Here is a 24,629-nt window from a genome sequence, read left to right as displayed (position 1 = left end):
GAAAAGGAGCTACAAAAGCTCATTAAAGAAAATAATTCTTTAAAAATTAGAATTGAGCAAATGGAAGCTAATGACTTTATGAGAAATCAAGAAACAATAAAACAAAACCAAAAGAATGAAAAAATTAATGTAAAATGTCTCATCGGAAAACTGACCTGGAAAATAGATTCGGGGAAGAAAATTTAAGAATCACTGGACTCTGAAAGCCATGATCAAAAAAAAGAGCCTAGACATCTTCTTTCAAGAAATTATCAATAAAAACTGCCCAGATATTCTAGAACCATAGGGTAAAATAGAAATAGAAAGAATCCACTGATTACCTCCTGAAAGAGATCCCCAAATGAAAACTCCCTGAAATATTGTAGCCACATTTCAGTGCTCCCAAGTCAAGAAGAGAATATGACAAGCAGTTATAAAGAAATGATTCAACACTCTCTACCAAGATAAGGTCAAAATGGCTTCATGATTCAGACATAAAGAGTGATGCTATAAGCAAATTAGGAGAACAAGGGATAGTCTGTCTCTCAGATCTGTGGAGAAGGAAGAAATTTATGGCCAAAGAAAAATTGGAAAACATTATGAAATGCAAAATAGATAATTTTAATTATATTAAATTAAAAAAATCTTATACGAATAAAAATATGGTCAAGATTAAAGGGAAGCAGAAAACTGGGAAAATTTTTTTTACAGCCAAGGGTTCTGATAAAGGCCTCATTTCTAAAATATATAGAGAATTGACTCAAATTTATAAGAATACAAACCATTTGCCAATTGATAAATGGTCAAAGAATATGAAAAGACAATTTTCTGATGAAGAAATTAAAATAATTTCTAGTCCTATGAAAAAATGCTCTCAATTACTATTGCTTAGAGAAATGCAAAGTAAGACAATTCTGACTGAGTTATAACTACACATCTCTCAGATTGGCTAAGGTGACATGAAAAAATAATGACAAATGTTGAAGGGGATGTGGGAAAATTGAGACACTAATACATTGTTGGTGGAGTTGTTGTGAACTGATGGAACCATTCTGGAGAGCAATTTGGAACTATGCTCAAAGGACTATTGAATGTAGTTACCCTTTGATCTAGCAGTGTCTCTACTGGGACTGTATCCCAAAGAGAACATAAAAAAGGGAAAAGGACCTATACATGCAAAAATGTTTGTAGAAGCCTCTTTGTAGTGGCAAGGAACTGGAAACTGAGTGGATGCCCATCAGTTGGAGAATGACTGAAATGTTATGGAATATTATTGTTCTATAAGAAATGATCAGCAGGATGATTTTAGAGAAGCCTGGAGAGACTTAGATAAACTGATGCTAAATGAAATGAGCAGAACCAGGAGATCATTGTACAAGGCAAAAGCAAGATAATACAACGAGCAGTTCTGATGGATGTGGCCATTTTCAACAATGATGTAATTCAGGCCAATTCCAATAGACTTGTGAGAGAGCTATCTAAATCCAGAAAGGTCTGTGGGGACAAATATGGATTACAACTAGTATTTTCATCTTTTTGGTTGTTGTTTGCTTGCTTTTTTCTCCCTTTTTTTCCTTGTGCAGCATGATAACTGTGGAAATATGTATAAAAGAGCTATATTTTTGTCTCATATAAATATGTGTATATTTAATGTATGTTGGATTGCTTGCAAACTTGGGGAGATGGTAAGGGGAAGGGAGGGATAAAAATTTGGGACACAGGGTTTTACAAGGTGAATGTTGGAAATAATGTCTGCCTGTATTTTGAAATTAAAAAGCTATCATTTAAAATAAACAAATAAATTAGAAAAATAAAAATATGTAAAGTATGCCCCCCAAACCCCTCCAAATAATTCAAGTACTGTGGAACCATAGTCAAGGATAAGGACAAGATTTATCAGTTTCTGAATTAAAGGATTAGAGGGTTTAGAATATGATATTCTAGAGGGAAAAGGGTTTAAGATTACAATTAAGAATCACTTACTTAGAAAAAGTGAGTATAATCCTTCAGGAGAAAAAAAATTGGATATTCAATGAAACAGAAGGCTTTCAAGAATTCTTGATGAAAAGACCAAAGCTGAATAGAAAAATGTGACTTCCAAATACAAGACTCAAGAGAAGCATGAAAAAGTAAACAGAAAAGGAAGATGAACAATGTTGGAGGGGATGCAGGAAAAATGAGCATTAATGCATTGTTGGTGAAGTTGTGAACTGATTCAACCACTCTATAAAACAATTTGGAACTAGCCCAAAGGACTATGGAACCATGAATAGTCTTTGACCTGGAAGTGCCACTACTAGGTCTATATCCCTAAAGAGATAGAAAACAAAGGAAAACGACCCATATTTCCAAAAATATTAATATCAGCTCATTTTGGGTGGCAAAGCCTTGGAAAGTGAAGGAATGCCTATCAACTGGGGAATACCTGAACAATAGAAGATTTTGAGTTGAGAACGGAAAGAGAAGATAATGTAACCAGTACAGGGATAATGGCCAGGGGAGGAAATGAAGAACAGCGGGAACAGAGATCATGTTTTGTTTGAAGAATTGTGTTAGAGATCATGAGGCATATGGAAAGATGAAATGTTAAATAAAAGATTATGATCAGATGATTTTACATTCATAAATATGGAAGCAGAAGATTTATGAGTGATGTGAAGATCAAGGATATGGCCATCTCTATATATGTAGCTGAGATATGTAGCTGAGATGGAATGGAACAATAGCCCATGGAAACTGAATAAACTGAGGTAAATTAGAATGTTAGGGTATTTGAGGGGGTATGAATATGTATGCTGAAGTCCCATAGTATGAGGCAAGAGATGAGATGGAAAGACTGAGCCAGGCATTGAACTCACTGAGGAAAAAAGGAGAATGTCCTGGTGATGTATAGATAATAGTTTTCAAGACCTGCATTGGATGATAAATTTGGAGAGGGAACATCAAAAGAGAAGAGGTTGCTTATCAAAGGTGATTGAAGGAAAGCCTTTTATTGTCAATGGGAGTAGTGAATATTCCAACTCCCTCATCATAACCAGTGAGTAGGGATTATGAGACAAAAATGTAGTCAGTTCTATAAAGGGTAGTGAAGGAAGTGTGTTATTAAGAGAGAGCTATGTCTTGGGGAAGGCCAGAAGATGTAAGAAAGAAAGAGGTTTAAGATGAAAAAAATTTGTTAGTAATGGAGTAGACACTGCAGAGGACAGAGTGGGAGGGGCTTGAACTGAAGATGGGGAACGGGATTTGTATACTGGCAGTAGGGGATTCGTGATCACTGGAATGGGATAAATTTAAGGGAACAGGAGTATGCTAATCATGAGAACCATTAGTGGTTCAAGTAAACTCCAGTAATGGGGAGTAACCTGTACAAATGCACATAAGTTCTTGGTAGAGATGTTAGGGATTATGGGTGTAGCATATGCTATTAGAAGCAATCACCACATCAGTTAGCTTTGATTAACTTCAGCTCCATGGGAATGGACATACACTTTAGCTTCTTGCTAAAAGGATATGAATCATCAGACGCTCCTTGTTAGTTCTTTGGCCCTTATGGGGAAGGGGTGTTTGCTACTGAGAATCTTTGGCTGAATATGTCCTTTAACAAGAAGACTAGAACATGTTTCTAAAAGACAGAATATGATGTCAGTAAATCAGACAATATGCATTTAATATTATGTGCCTTATTATGTGCCAGGGACTTCCTAGAACTTCTTCTATACCTGGAACCTTCTCGTCCTAGAATATCTTATTATCCCTTCACTCTGTTCACCCTGTAATTTCTCTTTGCAAGATCTGTACAACACTTCACCCCCTAACTCCTACTAGTGACTTCCTTCTGGAGCCCCCTATTTTGTGGAGTGATTCAGACCAACATGGACTTCAAAATCAAGCCCACATTGCACTTGCATTTGTATTTTCAGCACATAGCCAATGCTTAACAAGTCCATCCATCCATCCATCCATCCATCTTTTCTCCTTTGTTCTTATACTAAGTATTGGAGAAAAGAAAGGAAAAAATAACATTCCTTGTCCTCAAGGATCTTATATTCTAATAGGAGAGAGGTACATATACATGTAAAACTGCAAACATAAATAATTACACATATATAGGATATATACAAGGTACAATACATAGAAGGTAAAGTAAAAGAGAAATCTTACTAGCTACTAGGGGGTGAATGGGGGTAGGATTAAGAAAAGGCCTCCTGCAGAAAGTACAATTTGGTATTAAAACCAAAAGCACAAATAAAGCTTTTTTACAAACAAGCAAAAATCCAAATGTCTGCCAGCAGTAGACAGTATATCTAGTTAGGGGAATAAATAAGTAGTCCAGTATGACAAGTATATATTCTGGGTACATGTGAGGTAAAAGATAGATAGGTAGGAGCCAAAATCCTCCATGGATTATGGCAAAAGTACTGCCAGAGACCAATGATCCAATGGGCTTTGAGATATTCTGTAATTCTCCTTTGATATCTGCTTCTTCAGAAAATAATCCTTCATCTCTTCTATGTCTTCTTAGAAATTTTGAAGATTCTTATTTTCATTCATTTTATATTATCAAGATCCCAATAATACTAGTCAACAGTCTCATTGTGCTTCAAGATTTGCAAAGCACTTTAAATATAGCATCTTGTTTGATATAGCAATGTGATGTAGATGCTATTATTTCCATTTTATAGGTAAAGAAATGGAAGCTTTGAGAAGTTAAGTGACTTGTCCAAGATCACACAACCAATAGGTGTCTGAGGTAGGATATGAATGTAGGTCTTTCTGATTCTCAGTACAGCATTCCATTATACCACACTGCCTCCCAAGTCCTATTAATATTATTAATTTAATGGAGGGGAGGGGGAAAGCTGGCTACAGGGGAATCCTCTTATAGTAGGACTATCTCTGCCAAAGAGGAGTTATCTTTAGCAAGTTGGCTTGATTCCAATACTAGGTAGGCATTGAATTATCTTATTTCTTACTTCTGTGAGTCATATCCCAAAACTTCTTTTAAATTCCTTTTTATGTTTTTCCTGTGAGGAAAATCAAGTGTCGCACAGTTGGGTGCATCCTAGTATAGGGCATTATAAATAACTAGAACAATATTGTTTATTTCTTTTTTCTCTTTTTGCTGCAGCAATTAATATTGCTTATTTCTAGAGCCTATTAAAATCACATTGTAACTATCTCCTTATAAACTAACATTTTTATATTGATGAAATTATTAAAATAAAGATCAAAAGTAAATCTAAATATAAAATATAAAAATTAGTAATAGTAGTTGGAGGTAGATTTTACAAGGGAGGTATTTCCAAAAGGGCAATAAATAGTTTGAAGGTCATTATGCCATTCAAATAATTAGCGAGTAACTATTGTATCAAAACACTTGTGCTAAATTGTGGAGAATACAAATATTACTAAAATATGTTATGTTCTAAACACAATCTTATAGTTACAAAGGGTAGTAGAAGTGTACATGTTGAGACATTTTATTTTTATTTAATTATGTTTTAATTTATATTTTATATTTAAGTTACATTTATGATTATATTTTATAAGCTGAATACATTTTAAATTATATTTTAAAAGATGAACATAACTGTAGCTTAGTTATCATCAATGAATGAAATGAACCCAATATGTATGCCCTTTTACGCTTTGTGATTCTTTTCTGTTTCTTTCTATAAATTTTATAATAAGGATTTACCCCATGGACTTAAGGACTTTCTCTAGTTCTTTTAGTATTTCATTGTTTCTGAAGGAGTTGTAGTAGGCTTGTCATATCTCTAAGAGCAAATCATCTCCTTCTGGAGAACATGTCTGAATCAACTTTCACAGTATAGTCTTAAAATAATGCAGTGTGAGTCCTGATTGAAAATGTCTCCTTTTTCAGATAGAATTTAAATGGAATAAATACTAAGTTAAAAATTTACTATTTTCCTTTATGTTTTTCCAACCCTGACTCTCCAATATACATGATTATTTCTGGATTTAGATTAAAGAGATAATTGAGAGAAGGGAAAACCTCTTAATGAATGAGTGAATTAAATATTTAAAAAACACATTATAAACAAAGCACTGCTCTACACATAGGGATACAAAAAAAAGACAGTTCTTTCAAGGGGCTCTCATTTAAATGGGAGAAACAACAAATACATAAGGAATGTGTCAGCTGAAAGTCAGATAGAAGATTCTTTATGGTGCTTAGCAAGGGCACAAAGCAGCAAGGGCAGATGGTGACTCCTCTTCTTATTACCACTGACAAAAGATCAGTTTCTGAGGCAGAACCATTGATATGATTAAGCTCTTAGGTGACAAGAACTTACTTGTCTTCAACAGATGTAGCTGTGGTCACTGCCAAGCTCCAGCTCTACCTGGGTTGTTTCCCAAGATGATGGCTATAGATGTTAGAAGCATTGTCATTCTCCAAGTTTTTGGGTTCGGGCTCCTTGCCTGTCTCCATCTGGGTCAGAGGGGACATGGTGGTGACCTCACTTGTCTGGTACATGCTGCCTCTTGTCTCTCTTCCAAAGGTATCCTGCCAGGATGGTTTTCCTGTTCTGTGGCTGTTGCCTGAGAGAGTTATTTCCCCCAAGCAGAACTGGAGTCTGGGGAGGGGGACAAATGTTCTCACTTTCGGGATCCTGTGCAGTCGGTTAGTAATTATTTCTGGTGCTAATGGGAAGGTTGCCCCCCTCCCCACACTTTTTTTTTTTTAACCAACAATTACTGCCTTCAATGATAGCTGCAGGTATAGATTAGAATTAGGTCTAGTGAGTTAGGGGACCTGTTATTCCCCAGGTTCTTGGGCTCAGAGTCCTAGGCTGTTTCCCTCAAACTCTAAGGGTCTTGTTAGTTAAATGGTCTGAACTGTCTGGCACATGCTGCTCCTGCTTTTCAGGGATTCATATGTACAAAATTATTTGTAGCAGTTCTTTTTATGGAGTCAAAGAACTGGAAACGAAAAGGGTGTCCATCAACTGGCATTGACTGAACAAATTTTGATATATGAATGTAATATGTTAGAATTCTTACAAAGTGTCAACTCACTGGAAGTGATAGAAACAATGCTTAAGTTTACACCTTTGAGAGTTCACACATTAGCTCACACATTAGAGTTCACAAGTCAGGGAGATTCATAAGTTACACCTCTCACAATCCCACTCTAGGAGGAGGAATTAATCTTTGGGTTCACACCTTTAAGAGATCATATATAAGAAGCTCTTAGAGCCTCAGTCAGGGGTCAGTCAGTTGAGGAGATGGAGAGCCAGAATTCAGTTGGGAGATTCAGAACTGGAGATTCAGAGGGAGCTGGAGGTTGAAGCTGAAACTGGAAGAGACAAAGGACAAGCTGCAAGAGCTCTTGGAACCAAGGAGGGAGATAGGCCTCTAAGAAAGCTAACTGCGCTATTTTGGAAGAGACAATAAAAGATCTGAACTTTTAACATCTGGCTGCATTTGAGGTGATTATTACTCTGAACTGAAACTAAGGCTGCCTCCAGAAGGCCCGCAAGAAACCTGCTCCCGGAGAATGATCATATTTTAGAAAAGAAGAGAATATTATTGTGCCATAAGATTAAGATGAAAGAGTCAGAAAAACTTGAGAAGATTGTATGAACTGAAGTAGCGGGAAGGGATCACACCCAGGAGAACAGTTCTTACAGTAACATCATCATTGTAAAGATGAGCAATTCTGAAAGACTTAAGCCCAGCCACAATTCTAGAGGACTGATGATGAAACATGTTACCCATCTCCTGACAGAGAGGTAATGGATTCTGGGTGCAGATATTTTTTGGACATGGTCATGTGGGAATTTACTTTGACCAAGCATATTTGTTATAAGCTTCTTTCCCTTCAGCCCCTGCCTATGGGAGAGGTAGGGGAAAAAGAAAATATGTAAAAAAGGTGCCCTTAGAGGTCATAGCCTTTCATTTTATAGATGAGGAAACTGAAGTCAAGAGAAATTTAAGTGATTTGCCCAATATCACACAGATGCAGAACTGGTATTTGAATGTAGGCCCTTTGACACCAGATTGAGGTTCTATGTTCTACTTTGCCATGTTGGTACAAAGGCAACTTCTCTATCTTGGAGTTAGCTGTCTCTGCTTGTGCTGTTTCCTAGGAGACCCGGAGAATGATAATAAGATTCAAATCTTATCTTAGACACTTAATAGGTGTGTGATCTTCTGCAAGTCACAAAGGCAATCACATACTCTGTGTCTGCTTCTGTATCAGTAAAATAAAGGAGTTTGACTTAATGGCCTTTAAGGTCCTTTTTAATTTTAAATCTGAAATCTTATGAAATAACAAATTAGAATTACCCATTTTCAAAGATTTTTTTCAGGCAAATGGAGACATGTTAGATATTGAAATATGCTTCAGTATGTTTTGAAATGATTTCCTTTTTCTCCCTCCATGTTACCAGTATTAATTTGATTTATGGCCAAAGAACATATGAGGAGGAGGGGAGTACTCAAAACAAATCTGGCTAGGTCTTGAAGGATGCCCACGCAATCTCTTCACCCTGAGGATATTCACTTTATTTTTCTTAACATCTGTAGAAATTTTCATCTTAAAATATCATTTGTAACTATTACCAGACCACTCTGGCCCATGATTTGATTATACATGGACCACACACACCAAATTCCTACAAGTATTTCATTACACGCCTCTTAAGTGGATGTATCATTACAAAAATACTGATGTAATTTATGCTTCTTATTCCTATTCATAATTTCTTAACATATATTTTCCCTTAGCTCAATGTTGGTGGTTTTTTCATGTGCCACCAAATGGACTCACATCATCACAGCTGGAATTCTGGCTCACTACAGAGGAGTTTGGTTTATAGAAGTAAATTAATGATGACAAAGAAAGAGAAATTTCATATCAGTTTATCTTGCACTTCATCTGTTCATTTCTATAATGAATAATTCTATCATTTCCAATTTTCTTTGGAAATTTTTTATTTTTTATGTTGCTGTAAAGCAAATTTAACCAGTTTGGTTATTAAAAATAAATAGCTTTTATCCCTGGTAGGCCTATATCCCAAAGACATTTAAAAAAAAAAGAGGGGGGGAAAGGAGCTGTATTTGAAAAAAAAAAATGTATAGCAGCTCTTTTTGTGGTGGTTAAGAGTTGGAAATCATATGGAAAATGGCTAAACAAGCTGTGGTATATGATTGTAACGGAATATTATTTTGCATTAGGAAATGACATGCAGGATGATTTCAGAAAAACCTGGAAACTCACATTAACTAATGCACATTGAAATAAATAGAACCAAGAGAACACTGTACACAATAATAGCAATATTGTTCAATGAAGAACTCTGAATGACTTATTCTCAGCAACAGAAGTATTTAAGACAATCCCAAAGGACTAATGATGAAACATACTATTTGCCTCACGAGAAAGAACTGATATTGATTGAAGACAAACTGAAGCATGCTATTTTTCACTTTCTTTCATTTTTTCCCTTTTATTCAACAAGTTATCTTATATATAATGACTAATAATGTTTTATGTAACTGCACATATACAACCTACATTTGATTGCTTACATCTTGGGGGGAAAGAAGGCATTAGGAAGGAACTTTAAATAAAAATGTTAAAAAACTGGGGAGAAAATGGCTTCTACATAAGAGAAAATATTGTTGTTTCATATAACAACAGCCTGCATCAACTTTTTGGGGCAGCTAGGTAAAACAATGGACAGGGTGCTGAAGTCAGGAAGACTATGTGAATTCTAACAGGCCTCAGACATTTACTAGTTGTGTGAATCTGAGCAAGTCACTTAAACCTGCTTGCCTCAGTTTCCTCATTTATAAAATGAGATGGAAAAGGAAATAAAACACCACTCCAATATCTTTGCCAAGAAAATCCCAAATGGAATCATATAGAATTGAACAAGACTGAAGTGATTAGACAACAATCATAACAACAACAAATAAGTGTGGGGAAGAAAATGCTGAAAGGCTATGAAAGGCTACTTTCCAAATCTATAAAGAATTATATTTTCTTTTGTCTTTTTGAGAAACCTTAACATTTTACTATATTATTGAGACTAAATAAATCAGTGCTTTGGATTGTCAAGTCCAGGTCAACCTGTCTAGTTTTAGGAGAAATTATTATCTTATCTCTCATCAAGGACAGCAGAGCTTGAATTCTATTACAAGAGCAAAAAATAGATACATAAACCAAAAGAAGAACAGGTGATGTGATTTCATAAATTCCATGACTGTGGTTTATAAATAAAAATTTTAAATCACTATTCAATGGCTATGACATTCATTCATGCCTTCAACAAAAACATGTTAATTGCTAATAATATACTGTGCTAGGTGGAGTTGAAAGAACAAAGATAAATAAGACTCAATACTTGCTCATGATCACTGAAGTCTTACTTGATCTCCCCATATGTTGGTGCCTTCTTCCTCTTTAAATATTCCTAGAGTGCCCAAGTGATCAGTTTTCTTCTTTTTCCCCGCTAACTTTCTACCTTATATCATATTTATCTATTATGTATATACTATATGGCCTGCATATAGAAAGCTTCTTTAGGATAGGAATTATATCTTTCTTTGTACTTGTATCCCCAATGCCTAGAACATAGCAGGCACTTCGATAAATGTGAGCTGAAATACTACTTTGTTTTTTTGTGTCGTTATCTTCTAGGTCTACAGATAGTAGATAGAATCCTGGTGCTAGAGTAAAAAGACTACTTATTAGATGAGTGACACTGGGCTAGTCACTTAACTTCTGTTTCTTTAGTTTCCTTATTTGTAAAATCAGGTACCTACCTCTTGGGTTGGGGTTGTTGTGAGGATCAAATGAGATAAAATTTGTAAAGCATTCAGCACACTGCTTAGCACACTGTAAGGCAATAAATAAATGTTGACCACTGGCTATCACAGATATTTAGTATGGTACTTGACTATCATTAATATCTAGTCTAATATATGGCTTTATATAGGAAAAGTGCTAACAATCTTGCTACATTGTAAGTAATTAATAAAATAAGCTATCAGATTTATTGACTGTTCAATTCCTTTAAAATTTCAGAAATCTTATATGGTTTTCTTATGGCCTATAAACATATCTTAATTTGCAATCAAGGTTCTGCATAGTCTTGTCCCACAGTACTTTAAAACTTGCCTCTGAAATCTAGCCATGCTGCTTTTCTTTGCCTCTTGTCAACACCTTTAAAATTCTTGCCATTACTCAGGCCACTTACTTTTTTCCTTCAGTACTATCCAAACCCTGCTAAGGCTTTAATGCTCACCTTAAGCCTCACCTCTACTCTGGAGCCTTCTCAGATCATTCTAACCCCCAGTGATCTCTTCCTCCTCCTAATCCATTTATTGATACATCATACACAAATCTGTATTGCCAATTAGCTTTTGATATGAATATGTCTTATCTTCTTAAGTAGGTTGTAAACTTCCTCTCATATTTCATAACACCTAAAAGTTGACTATATATCCAGGCCAATAAAAATTTGTTGATTGATTCAATGATAAACAATTCATCTTAAAAATATATTCTAAGAAATTCTTGTAAAATGAAGTTCTCTTCATTTGAATTTTTCATATTACATGTGTTTGACCAAGCAGAGAGATGTGAGTCCTATTATATTAATCATAGATTAATAAAGCTATACTTCAGTAATAGGTAAAATGATAATTGCATAGCCTGTAAATCACTGAAGAAATCCTGTGGAGAGAAAAGTACTGTATAAATAGGGAATTGAAGGCTGACAGTTCAAAGAAGTTTCAGTAAAATCTGTGGTGTACTAAACTTGTTCTTTTTATATTTTCTCTAAGAAAAAAAAACCAATCAAGCCTTATTTCCATTAAAGATGGTTAAAGGTATAAATGAATCTTTAGGTTTCAGTAAATGCGAAAGTTGAAGGCAACAACCCTTTTACCTTTGGTAAAAATTATGTTTTTATGGTTCATTTTTCAAATTGTTTCAGAAAAGTGGAAAGAAATGTAAATAAAAAGTTCTGTTTATTTTTTGTTTTCAGGATAGTCTGTAAATGTTTACTATGCCAAAAAAAAAGTTTATCTCCCATCATAGCAGATGGAAATAATTTGAAGATGAGTGGAAATATCAGGCACTTGGCTAAGTATGTAAAATCTTTGTTTCTGAAATTAAATGTATCCAAACACAATCAATACATTTTGTTCAATTATCACCTCCATGAAATTGAATGCCAGATCTATAAATCTAGTCTTAATCTTTCTCCTGATTGAACTCCACTCTGTCAAGTAACTGCCTGTATTTAATTCTAAATGAACACTACTAACATCTTAAGCCCATGCTGTACAAAATTCATTATCTTTTCCCTAAAACCCACCCGTCTTAGGAATTTCTATATCAGATACCAATCAATCAATTAATAAACATGTATTTATTAAACTTGTCAGGTCAGGCACTATGCTAAGCACTAAAGATACAAAGAGAAGCTAAACAGTCTCTCTTTCCCATGGAGCTTACATATATAGAAGGATACATACAATATACATACAGAGCAGATAGTACAGAAAAAGCTTTAGAAGTTGAGGAGATAGGGAAAAGCCATTTGTAAAAGGTGATATTTGAACCAAATCTTGCAGGAAACAAGGCATAGGTGAGAGGTAGAGTGCTCTTAGTGCAGGGAAAAACCAGTAGAGAAGCATGGCAACAGGAAATGTGCTGTGCGTGAAGATCAGTAAGCTGGTTGGACATTATTCTTAAGTATAGTTGGATTGTAAAATGTGTGAAAGGGAGTAAAATGTATGAAGTCAGAAATGCTGAAGGCAGCCAGTTTGTGAAGAGCTTTAGATGCCAAAGTGCTTTGAATCTGATCTTGGAGGCAAAAAAAGAACCACTGAAGTTAATAAAGAAGGATGTGTGTATGTGAGACATATGTTTTGGGAAAGGCACTTTGGCAACTTAGTGGAGTATGGAGAGACCTGGTGCAGAGAGACCAATTAGAAAGCTATCATAATAGTTCAGCAAGGTGCTGGACCTCAAGTAGGATGACAGAGTAGAGAATATTGTGAGGAGAGAGAAGAGACATGTATAAGAGGTATTGTAAAGGTAGGAACAAGATCAGTAATTACTCATGTGTGAAAATAAGAAATTAAGGGTGATATTGAAATTGCCATCTTGGGTAACTGGAAGGATGGTGATGCTTTCCACAGAAATAGGAAAGCCTTGAAGAAAAGCAGGCTTATTTTTTTTGGGGGGGGGAGGGGAATAAAATGAGTTCCAATTTGGATATAGTGAGTTTGGAATAATTATGAAATGTCCAATAGCAAATTAGTGATATGGAACTATAGCTCAGAAGAGATATACAGACTTGGGAATCATCTGCAGAGAGATCATAAATGAATCAATGAAAGCTGTCAAAACTACGAAGAGAAAGAAGATGAAACATACCTTTGGAAATCCAGAGTTAGTATGTGTGACATGGATGAAAACCCAGCAAAGGAGATGAAGGAACAGTCAAATAGATAAATAAGCAGAGAACCAAGAAAGAACAGGGTCACAGAAACCTAGAAAGGAGACAGAATCCAGGAAAAAAAGGTAGTAAACAGCATCAAATGTAATAGAGAGATGTCAGAAGAACAAAGACAGAGAAAAAGCCTTTAGATTTGCTAATTATGAAATCTTTGGTGATTCTGACCATGGCAGTTTCATGTGGATGTTGAGGTCAGAATCCAGACTGCAGAAAGTTAGGAGTGGAAAGGAAGCAAAAGCATCTGGTTTAAATGGTTTTCATTAAGAGGGCAGGTAGGAATTGCACTGCATAAGGTGCCCCACCTGAATGAAGTTAGGAAGAATTCACAGTTCAAATTTGACCCCAGATATTTTCTAATTGTGTGACCCTGGACAAGTCATTTTGCTCTGCTTGTCTCAGTTTCCTCATATATAAAATGATCTGGAGAAGGAAATGGAAAATCACTCCAGTATCATTGCCAAGAAAATGCCAAATGGGGTCATGAAGAATGACTTATTGAAAAATGGCTTAACAAAGGGTTTAGTTAAGAAGGGGAGTAATGGATAGAGGGGTAATATTTAGTAGGGATAAAAGGATCAAATGAGTGTTTTCTAAGGATGGTTAAGTCATAAGTGGATTTGTAGACTACAGGGAAGGAGCTAGTAGAGACATCCTGAAGATTAAAGAGTGGGAATGATGAGAGGGCAGTCTGTTGTAAAAGACAAAGAAGGGAGGGAATCAAAAGTACACATAAAGAATCTGGGAAGAAGAAGGGTCACATCTTCATCACAGATAAAAATGAAGAAGGAAACAGTGGGGAATATTATCAGAATTATGTGAGATAAAGAGTAGAGAAGAAGGAATTCTTGGCAAATAGTTTTAATTTTTTTCAGTGAAGTGTAAAGATGAGATCTGTTGAGAGGGTATGCGAATCTTGAGAGAAGAGAAGGTTTGGAAGAGCTATTATGGAGAGTGTGATTGAAAACTGATTAAATTTTAGATTAGGTTCAAGTCATGCTGCTTGAAAGCCTAGTTAAAATCCAATAACAGAAAATTTGTAGTGAACTCAATCAGAAAGGTTTTGTGACTTCTTTTACTTCAAGTACGTAGAATATGAAGAAGAGTGACAAAGAAGGATGATGGGAGTGATCCAGGATTGGAATTTGGTAAAATGTGATCAGTCTTCTCATAATCCCTTATCAGTCATCTTTGTTCTCCGACATTCTCTCCTCTTTCCCCCAAATCTGAACATAGTCAAAAACGTTTATTGCGTGCTATGTACCAGGCACTCTGCTAAACACTTGAAATACAAAGACAGGCAACAACAACCTCTGCACTTAAGTTCACAATTTTAAGGAGGAGAGAGAACATGTCAACAAATATGTACCAAAAAAGATAACTACAAGGTAAAGAGGAAATAATCTACAGAGAGAAGGCAACAGAATTAATAAAGATAGGAAATGGCTTTTTATAGAAGGTGGGATTTAATAATAGCTTTTGTCTACTAAAAGCAAATTGACCCAATGGATAGAATTCTGGGCTTTGAGTTAGATTTGAGTTCAAATTCTGTTTCAGACACCTATTGGCTCTGTGATCTTTAGCAAGTAACTTAAACTCTGTTTATCTTAGCAAACATGAGGATAATAATAATACGTCCTATGGTTGTTGTGAGAATCAAATTAGATATTTGTAAAATGCTTACCTCCCCTGTAGTAGGCGCTACACAAATGAGGGCAATTATTACTATTATACTTTATGTATGACTTTTAAATATGTTCTTATGTCTTTATTCATATGGCCACTATTCCACTTCAAAATCTCAACACTTCTAATTTGGAGTGCACAACAGTTTCCCAGGTTGATCCTCTCTTGCCAATCTCTTTCCTCCCCAATCCATGCATCACATTGAACTGAAAAGATATTCTGTCTTTCTGCTACTCAAGAGGCTCCAGTAGTTTCCTAATCCCTCTTGGATCAAACTGAAACACTAACATTTAAAAGCTCATCACAATCTGGTTCCAACCTATCTTTTCAGATTTATTACATATTATTTATATCTCAAGCTCTTGCCCAGGCTTTCCCCTATACTAGGAAACCTCCTATATGAGATCATTTTTAGATAGCCCCAGTTTCTAGTGCTTTCCCTCCAAAAATAATTACTATTTACTTGGTATCTCCTTTCTATTTACTTATTTGTATAGATGATGTATCTGCCATAACATGTAAGTTTCTTAGGGGTAGGGACTATTTGATTTTCATCTTGGTATTTCAGTAACTAACATGGTGATTATTATATATCAAGAAATCATGTGGAACAGTGAAAAGAAGGTTGGATTAGGTGTTATATGATACCACATGTCTTTTTCTTGCTTACTAGCTGTTTGATGTTGGGTATGCCATTTCATTTGTCTGAGGCCAATTTTCCTTATTTTTAAGTTGAAGGGAAAGTGAAGGATGAGATTAGGTCCTTCTGACTCTAACTAGGTACTTAAAAAATAATTGTCGATTGATTGTAATTTAGAGGCTGGAATGGAAATCCACAGGAATTCTACCAATGTTTGTCATACTTAATTTAAGTCCTGGTCCTGAGATTAGTAAGGCAGTATAGTATATCCTGCATAATTTGCATAATTTGTACTTGCCACAGAAACCAGTGATGATAAAACTAATGAAGGGCTTTGAAGGATAATTATTTCTCCTATCTGAATTTTCAGAAAGTTTTTATTTGACTTTTAAAAGAATCAGAACTCTTGGCCCATATAAATCTATTCTCTCTTATGCTTACCTTGCACACTATGGAAGTCTTAGCTCCAAGCCGGGCTGCTTGCACACACTGGTTGGCACCTTTTCCTCCAAAGCCAATAAAAAACTTATGTCCATGGATGGTTTCTCCAGTTTTGGGCAGACGTGATGTAAGGCTAATATAATCAAGGAAGAAAAAAAACAACAGATTGGGCATGAGTAACAGAGATGGCAATTAAATTGTTCAGAAGAGAAAAATAAACCTTAAAGTGCTATATTCAGTTATTATGCTTTTCAGCTATTATGATTTATTAAGCCTTTTCAGATTAACCTAAATCAGTGTTGATTTTTCTCTGATTTTTAAATAAAGCACTTTTACCTATCAGATCTATGTGGTATGCTACATGGGGCTCCCAGATGTCTGTTCTGCTCTTGCATTGCTTACCTCTTACCAAAGGTTTGCCTTCATTTCTTCATTTTGCTTTAAGAAATTCTACTAATTAGAGATCTTTTAAAGTTATTAGTGATAATGATATTCCAGAGAATTAAGGGGCTCTCCTCATTCATTCCTCAGTGTAAATAAAGGCAATATGATTTCCTTCTGGTTCACATCAGACACAATTACAAGAAATTGAGAGTCGGAACAGAAAACATAACTAATTTTGAAGCATGGGAAGATCTGGAGGAGGAGGGATGAGGGAAAGGAGTAGAAAGGGTGAGAATAGAGACTATTAGCTAGTAGAGAATAGCAAAAGAATACTAAGTACCATAGGAGTGAGGGAAAAGCTCAAAAATCACCTATATTTTAATTTGTGTTTTGGGTGGGGTCTTCTTTTCAAGAATACTTTAATATTTAATCATATGCTGTATACATTCTATAACTCTTTAATCTTTCAAACAAGATATAATCCTCTTTGAAAGCAGAGAGTAGTCAATAAATGTATTGTTGACTGAACATCTTCAGCCGCTTTGTTTTTCCCTCAAAGACTAGGACAATGCTCAATGGACACTGAACACTTTATAAATAGTTGTTTGAATGACTAGCCTTTCTGTTTCCACTTCATGCTGCCCTACCCAAGTCTGCTCTCAGGCAGATAGGCAAATATAGTATTCTCCTTGCCAATCAAGGGCTTTCATCAAGTTCTGCTGTTTTCCACCAAAATTAGCCTCTTTACATCTCATTTCCTCAGGGGTAGATGCTTTCTGGGGTGACAAATGTAACATCTAAAAGAGACTACAGAACCAGAGAATCCAGAGGGCACTGTGTACTAGTCATCTAGTTCAAGGTGCACTTGGAGAGGGATTCTTCCTTACAACATTAATGAACAGTGGTTAAGAAGTTCCCTCTTGAAACAAATTATTACTCTTTGCTGATGATATGATGGTATATTTAGAGAAGCCAAGATATTCTACTAAAAAGCTATTAGAAATAATCTACATCTTTAGCAAAATTGCAGGATACAAAATAAACCCACAGAAGTAAATCAGCATTCTTCTATAGCACTAACAAAATCCAACAGTTACAAAGAGAAATTCTATTTAAAGTAACTACTGATAGTATAAAATATTTTGGAATCTATCTGCCAAGGGAAAGTCAGGAACTATATGAGCAAAATTACAAAACACTTTAAACACAAATAAAGTCAGATCTAACCAATTGGAAAAATATTAAATGCTCCTGAATAGGGCGAGCAAATATAATAAAGATGACAATACTACCGAAACAAATCTATTTATTTAGCGCTATACCAATTAGACGCCCCAAAAACTATTTTAATGACCTAGAAAAAATAACAACAAAGTTCATATGGAAAAACAAAAGGTCAAGAATTTCAAGGGAACTAATGAAAAAAAAAAATCAAATGAAGGTAGCCTAGCTGTACCAGATCTAAAATTGTATTATAAAGCAGTGGTCACCAAAATCATTTGGTATTTGCTAAGAAATAAACGAGGTGATCAGTGGAATAGGTTAGGTTCAAAGGACAAAACTGCTAATAACTTCAATAATCTAGTCTTTGACAAACCCAAAGACCCCAGCTTTTGGGACAAGGACTCACTGTTTGACAAAAACTGATGGGAAAATTGGAAACTAGTATGGCAGAAACTAGGCATTGACCCACACTTAACACCATACACCAAGATAAGGTCAAAATGGGTTCATGATGTAGGCATAAAGAATAAAATTATAAACAAATTAGAAGAACATAGGGCAGTTTATCTCTCAGACCTATGGAAGAGGAAGGAATTTATGACCAAAGAAGAACTAGAGATAATTATTGATTACAAAATAGAAAATTTTGATTACATCAAATTGAAAAGTTTTTGTACAAACAAATCTAATGCAGACAACATTAGAAGGGAAGCAATAAACTGGGAAAACATTTTTACAGTCAAAAGTTCTGATAAAGGCCTCATTTCCAAAATATATAACTGACTCTAATTTATAAGAAATCAAGCCATTCTCCAACTGATAAATGGTCAAAGGATATGAACAGACAATTCTCAGATGAAGAAATTGAAACTAGTTCTAGTCATTTGAAAAGATACTTCAAGTCATTATTAATCAGAGAAATGCAAATTAACACAACTCTGAGATACCACTACACACCTGTCAGATTGGCTAAGATGACAGGGAAAGATAATGCGGAATGTTGGAGGAGATGTGGGAAAACTGGAACACTGATACATTGTTGGTGGAATTGTGGACACATCCAGCCATTTTGGAGAGCAATTTGGAACTATGCTCAAAAAGTTATCAAACTATGCATACCCTTTGATCCAGCAGTGTTACTACTGGGTTTATATCCCAAAGAGATTTTAAAGAAGGGAAAGGGACCTGTATGTGCCAAAATGTTTGTGTCAGCCCTGTTTGTAGTGGCCAGAAACTGAAACTGAGTGAATGCCCATCAATTGGCGAATGGCTGAATAGATTGTGGCATATGAATATTATGGAATATTATTGTTCTGTAAGAAATAACCAGCAGAATGATTTCAGAAAGGCCTGGAGAGACTTACACGAACTGATGCTAAATGAAATGAGCAGAACTAGGAGATCATTATATACTTCAACAACGATACTATATGAGGATCAATTCTGATGGATGTGGCCATCTTCAACAATAAGATGCACAAAATCAGTTCCAATAGAGCAGTAATGAATTGAACCAGCTACACCAGTAAAAGAACTCTGGGAAATGAGTATGAATCATTACATTGAATTCCCAATCCCTCTATTTTTCTCTGCCTGCATTTTTGATTTCCTTCACAGGTTAATTGTACACTATTTCAAAGTCCGACACTTTTTGTATAGCAAAATAATGTATGGACATGTATACTTACATTGTATTTAATTTATACTTTAATATATTTAACATGTATTGGTCAACCTGTCATCTGGGGGGAAGGGGGGAAGAAGGGGAAAAATTGGAACAAAAGGTTTTGCAATTGTCAATGCTGAAAAATTACCCATGCATATAACATGTAAATAAACAGCTATAATAAAAATTAAAAAAAAAAAAAAAAAAAAAAAGAAGTTCCCTCTTGATGACTTCAAGTGACAGGGCACACTAAGTAGCTGTCAAACATTTAGACAGTTCTAATTCTTTCTGCAGTATCTACCTACCAAAAAAGCCAAATGTTTGATGGCAGCTCTCATGTCCTCCTAAGTCACTTCTTCTCTTGACTATATATATCTTTGGCTCCTGCAAGAGATGCTTATACAGCATGGTCTCCAAGTTGTCAATATGCCTTCTAAACGATAGTGCCAAGAAGTAAACATAATATTCCAGGTTATATAGAATGATCAAAGAGGGATGTAGCAGGAATATATGACCTATGGAGAGGTTATGGTGTAGTGGACACAATATTGGAGTAAAGGGGTACAGGTTCATTTCTTGGGTCAGTAATCAAGTACTTGTATAATCTTGGGCAAATCACTTAACTATAGAGGAGAGGGTTTCAGTCTTAAAAAAATAAGGCTGGACTATCAGAGGTTTTAAACACGAGGTCCATTAACTTAAAAAAAAATATTTTGATATATTTCAGTATAATTGGTTTCCTTTTTAATTCTATATATTTATGTAATCCTACGCATTCTTTTGAGGAGTCCATAGGTTTTCTGAGAATGCCAAAAAGGTCCATGATAGAAGAATTAAGATCCCTTGGACCAGAGGTTCTTGAAGGGTTCCTTCCAGTGCAAATCTTTGATTTAATGACTTCTGGACATTATGCTTCCACTATTTCAGCCCAGGATTATGTGAGCTTCTTTGTCACATCATTCTGTTGACCAATTGACCTTGCAATTTATTAAAATCCTTATTTCATGTGAGCTCGTCTAGCCAAGTCTTCTGCTTTCTATACCTGTGCAATTAATTTGAGTAAGCCCAAGCCTTACACTTCATATTTAGTTCTATTAATCTCCCTTTTCTCAGGCTAATAGCTCTATTTGTACCTTAATTCCATTCCTTTCCATCACATTTGGCAGCTTGCCTCCTGATCATCCTTTAGCTTATATTCAATCTTTTTCTATCTATTAGATTCATCTACTGGCATAAATATTTGCACAGAATTTCTCACTCTTATAGCGCACATATACGCATATACACATGCACACAGATATCCCTTCTCTTGAGCTTGACATCCTCTCAAACTCATTCTATGTAATTTTTCCCTTTTATTGCTAACCTCTCAAGCAGGAAGTATACTTTATAATCCCTGCCTCAGTATATTCACTTTCTCCAACTGCTTCATCTCTTTTATTTTGGTTTCTAATTCTAGCACTGTTAAAAGTGCCTTTTCATAAATTACCAGTGACATCTTTTTTTTTTTTTTTTTTTTTTTTTTTTACCAGTGATATCTTTTTAAAAATTGTTGTGTCTTTGGTTGCTACATCATCTTCATTTTCCCTCTTCCTTTCCGTAGAGTCATTTGCTTACATGAAAAAATGAAGAAAAGCAATTCAGAAAAATAAAAAAATCAACCTAGTCCAATAGGATATGCAGTCTTCCACACTCACAGCCTACCATCTTTGTAAAAAATGAAGGAAAGTATATTATCATATCACTTCATTGGAACCAAGGTTGGTCACAGAGTTAGCATAGATTATAGTTTTGTTTTCCTGATCTTATTTCAGTTCAGAGAAGTCTTCCTGTGGATCTTCCATATTCATTATTTCTTGCAGCAAAATAACATTCTGTTCTACTCATGTCTCACAATTTGTTTAGCTATTTTCCAGCTGATGGGCATCTATTTCACTTATAACTCTGTTACTATAAAAAGCACACTTGCAGTGTATTTTGGTGTATGGGATGTTCTTTCTACATCTTTGGGATATATGCCCATAAGTCATGGGATCTACTAGCGGTGTCTTAATTTCTAAAGATATCCTGGCTCTATTCATTCGCTATACTTCATTCCTGCCACCTCAATGAGAACTTCATCCCAAGGTCCTGTTCCCCCCCCCCGACGACTCCTTAGAAAGGGCTCTGGATATGCTCACTTCACTCCTGGGTGGACTTGTTCTACAGCCTCCACCACTTCATAGGAGCCGCTCCTACTCTCTTCCTCACCCTTTCCCTTTAACTTCTATACAGTGACCAACATAAGAGGGCTAATGGTGAAGTTTTACTTCTACCTTTTGGCAAAAATAGCACCTCCATTTTCATAAATAGGTGAAGCCCACACATGTAGCATATTTCTTTTTCTGACTAAACTTGTTACAAGGGAGATTTTTTTTTTTTTAGTGGTGATGCTGAATCACTGGGAAATAACAATAATGTCTTTTTAAAAAAATATCAAAACATATAAAAAGAAACCTTTGGTGGTTCTCTATTGTATTTAAAATAAAATATAAATTCCCTCACTTGATGTTAAAAGCGTTCTATAATCTAGCTCCTAAATACCTTATTTCATTCCTGTATTCTACATTTCTGTCAGGTTCACTCCTCAAACTTGACATATTGCTTCCTACCTCTACACAGACACGTGAGTCCCAGGCCTAGCATATCTGACTGGATAATTTTTTTCCTTTCAGAATCTTTATCTTCTCTTTTTCAAGGATCATCCCAGATGCTATTTCTTTAGTATAACCTTTCTAGATTTCCTCCAGACATTGTGCTTTCTTCCAATATACCCTTTGAGCAAGTAATTTTTTTTTTTTTGGGGGGGAAGGTAATGGGATTAAGTTACTTGCCTGAGGTCACACAGCTAGTAAGTGTCAAGTGTCATAGGTAGGATTCAAACTCAGGTTCTCCTGCCTCCAGGGCCTGTACTATTCACTGCACCACCTAGCTATCCCTGGGGGATACTTTGCATTGTGTTTATTTGGGTGTATGTAGAATCTCCTTAGTAAAGTATAAAATATTTGAGGGCAGAAATGATTTTGCTTTTCCATTCCCAATCCCTAGCATGGTGCTTACATACTTACTCATTGTAGGTGACTAAACACATGTTTGTTGAAGTAAATTACAGAGTTTAGGCACACATGAACAATCATGAAAATCAATGACACTTGTAGAATCGAAAGGAATGCTAATCTTTATGATCCTCAAATTAGCCTCTAGCTAATTAGCTAACACTCCCCAACTTTGTGTGGGACAGTAAAGTGGCACAGTGAATAGTGTTAGATTTGAAATTGGGAAGATGAGTTCAAATCTTGCCTTAGAAACTTATTAATCGTATGACCCTGGATGACTATTTAACTTCTCTAAATTTCAGTTTTTTCAACTGATAATGGGATAAAAATAGCACTGACTTTACAGGCTTCTTATAAGGATTAAATAAAAAACATATAATGAGCATGGTTAAGATTAAAGTACAAAAAATCCTAGCTATTGTCATTATTATTGATCACGAATTTGTATTTCTCCACTGAAAGGAGGGAAATGGGTTTCATTTTCTGGTCTCTGAAATGAAGATTGTTTACAGCAATTAATTCAAGTTCATTTGCCTCTGTGTTGTTTTCATTTTTATAACTGTAGTCACTGTACTGTATAAATTATTCTATTGATTTCTTTGATCTCAGCAATACACATCTTCCAACATTTCATTTAATTTTTTACATTCATTGTTATGCACAAAAATGTTCTATCATATTTTCCACAATTTACTCAGCTATTCCTCAATTAATGTGTACCTAATTTTTTCCTCTGGGCTTTTTTCTTCAATGGTTACTGAACAGTGATACTATGAATATTTTGTTGTAAGTGGAACTTTGCTTTCTTTCATTGAGCTTAGAATTATATCTCATAATATAATTTCTGGGTCATAGGATATGAATTGTCGAGTGACTTTTTTCAGTAATTCTGAACTTTTTCAGAACAGTTGAAACAATTTACAGCTCTACCAATTTCTTAGTGTGCCTGCTTTCCTATAGTTCTCTCTGACATTGAAGGCTTCCATTTTTTCTGACGTTTGCCATTTACTGGGTATGATGCAAAATAAAAGATGTTTTTGTTTATTTGTTAATTTGTATCTTAAATGAAAACTATTTATATTCTTTGATTATTTATCTGCTAGCGTTTAGAATTATAAAGAAATTTGGGCTGTCCAAATACATTGTCAAAGGCCCTTTTAAAATCTTGACAAATAAGATTATTTCTATATTTCAACAGATTCATTACCTCAATGGTGTAGATACTCTTTTTACATTGCAAGTTATGCCATCACTTTGTGTAGTTCCATGTTTTTTCCATAAGTCCCCCATGGAGGATTGATTGACTCGGCATGATAGAAGAATTTCCTTGGTTCTTTGAATATTTTATGGATATCAATGAAGCACTTAAGATGTCTGTTATTTTTTACTTTCAATACATGACAAGCCCATGGGCTTTAGCAATTTAGATTCATAAAACATTGTACAAATTTCTGAATTAAATAGAAACACCACCTCTTAGTAAATTCTGGGCTCAATTCACCATCCAGCTATAGTGTTTATATATATTGAAGGACTACCTCAGTGAATTGCACATCTAAATCTGGGCAATATTAGTTTCCCAGCTAATATTGTTTGTCTTGTGTGGAGAGCTAGGTCAACTTATTTTGATTATGAGTCCATCTCTTTTAGAAGGCCTGTAATGTTAGAGACTTTGATGTAATAATCATATTATCTATAACTATAAGCATCTGCAGAGCTTCTGAGTTAACAGAGAATTCTTCCTTTATTTGGACTTTGCATGAAACACCCTCCATTGTTGGGAATATATGTTTTATGCTTTGCTTTATTCTGATACTTTGCAGTTCACTGAATAAAGCTATTTTAAAAAAAGATATCTCATATGTATAATTTCATATTTTTACATGATTTCACTATATGTATGGGAGACTCCTTGTTTAAGGGCTTAAACCTGCATTCTGATCTGAGTCAAATGCTTTTTCTGTAGTCAGTAAACAATAGATATGAGAATGTATGTTTTATATAATTCCAGG

General features: G+C 35.1%; 1 protein-coding gene across 1 annotated transcript in view; it reads right to left on the bottom strand.

Moving 5' to 3' along the window:
• The window catches only part of RBKS (ribokinase), a 132,045-nt gene that overhangs the window by 62,769 nt on the left and 44,647 nt on the right, over positions 1-24,629 (bottom strand). The window contains exon 2 of the mRNA XM_012547448.3: positions 16,249-16,381. Coding sequence (XP_012402902.2) covers positions 16,249-16,381 — 133 coding nt within the window. The remainder of the gene's footprint in view (positions 1-16,248; positions 16,382-24,629) is intronic.

The sequence above is a fragment of the Sarcophilus harrisii genome, chromosome 2 (assembly GCF_902635505.1).
Source record: "Sarcophilus harrisii chromosome 2, mSarHar1.11, whole genome shotgun sequence".
In the NCBI taxonomy this organism is placed as follows: domain Eukaryota; kingdom Metazoa; phylum Chordata; class Mammalia; order Dasyuromorphia; family Dasyuridae; genus Sarcophilus; species Sarcophilus harrisii.
This window is presented reverse-complemented; position numbering and strand designations above follow the sequence as displayed.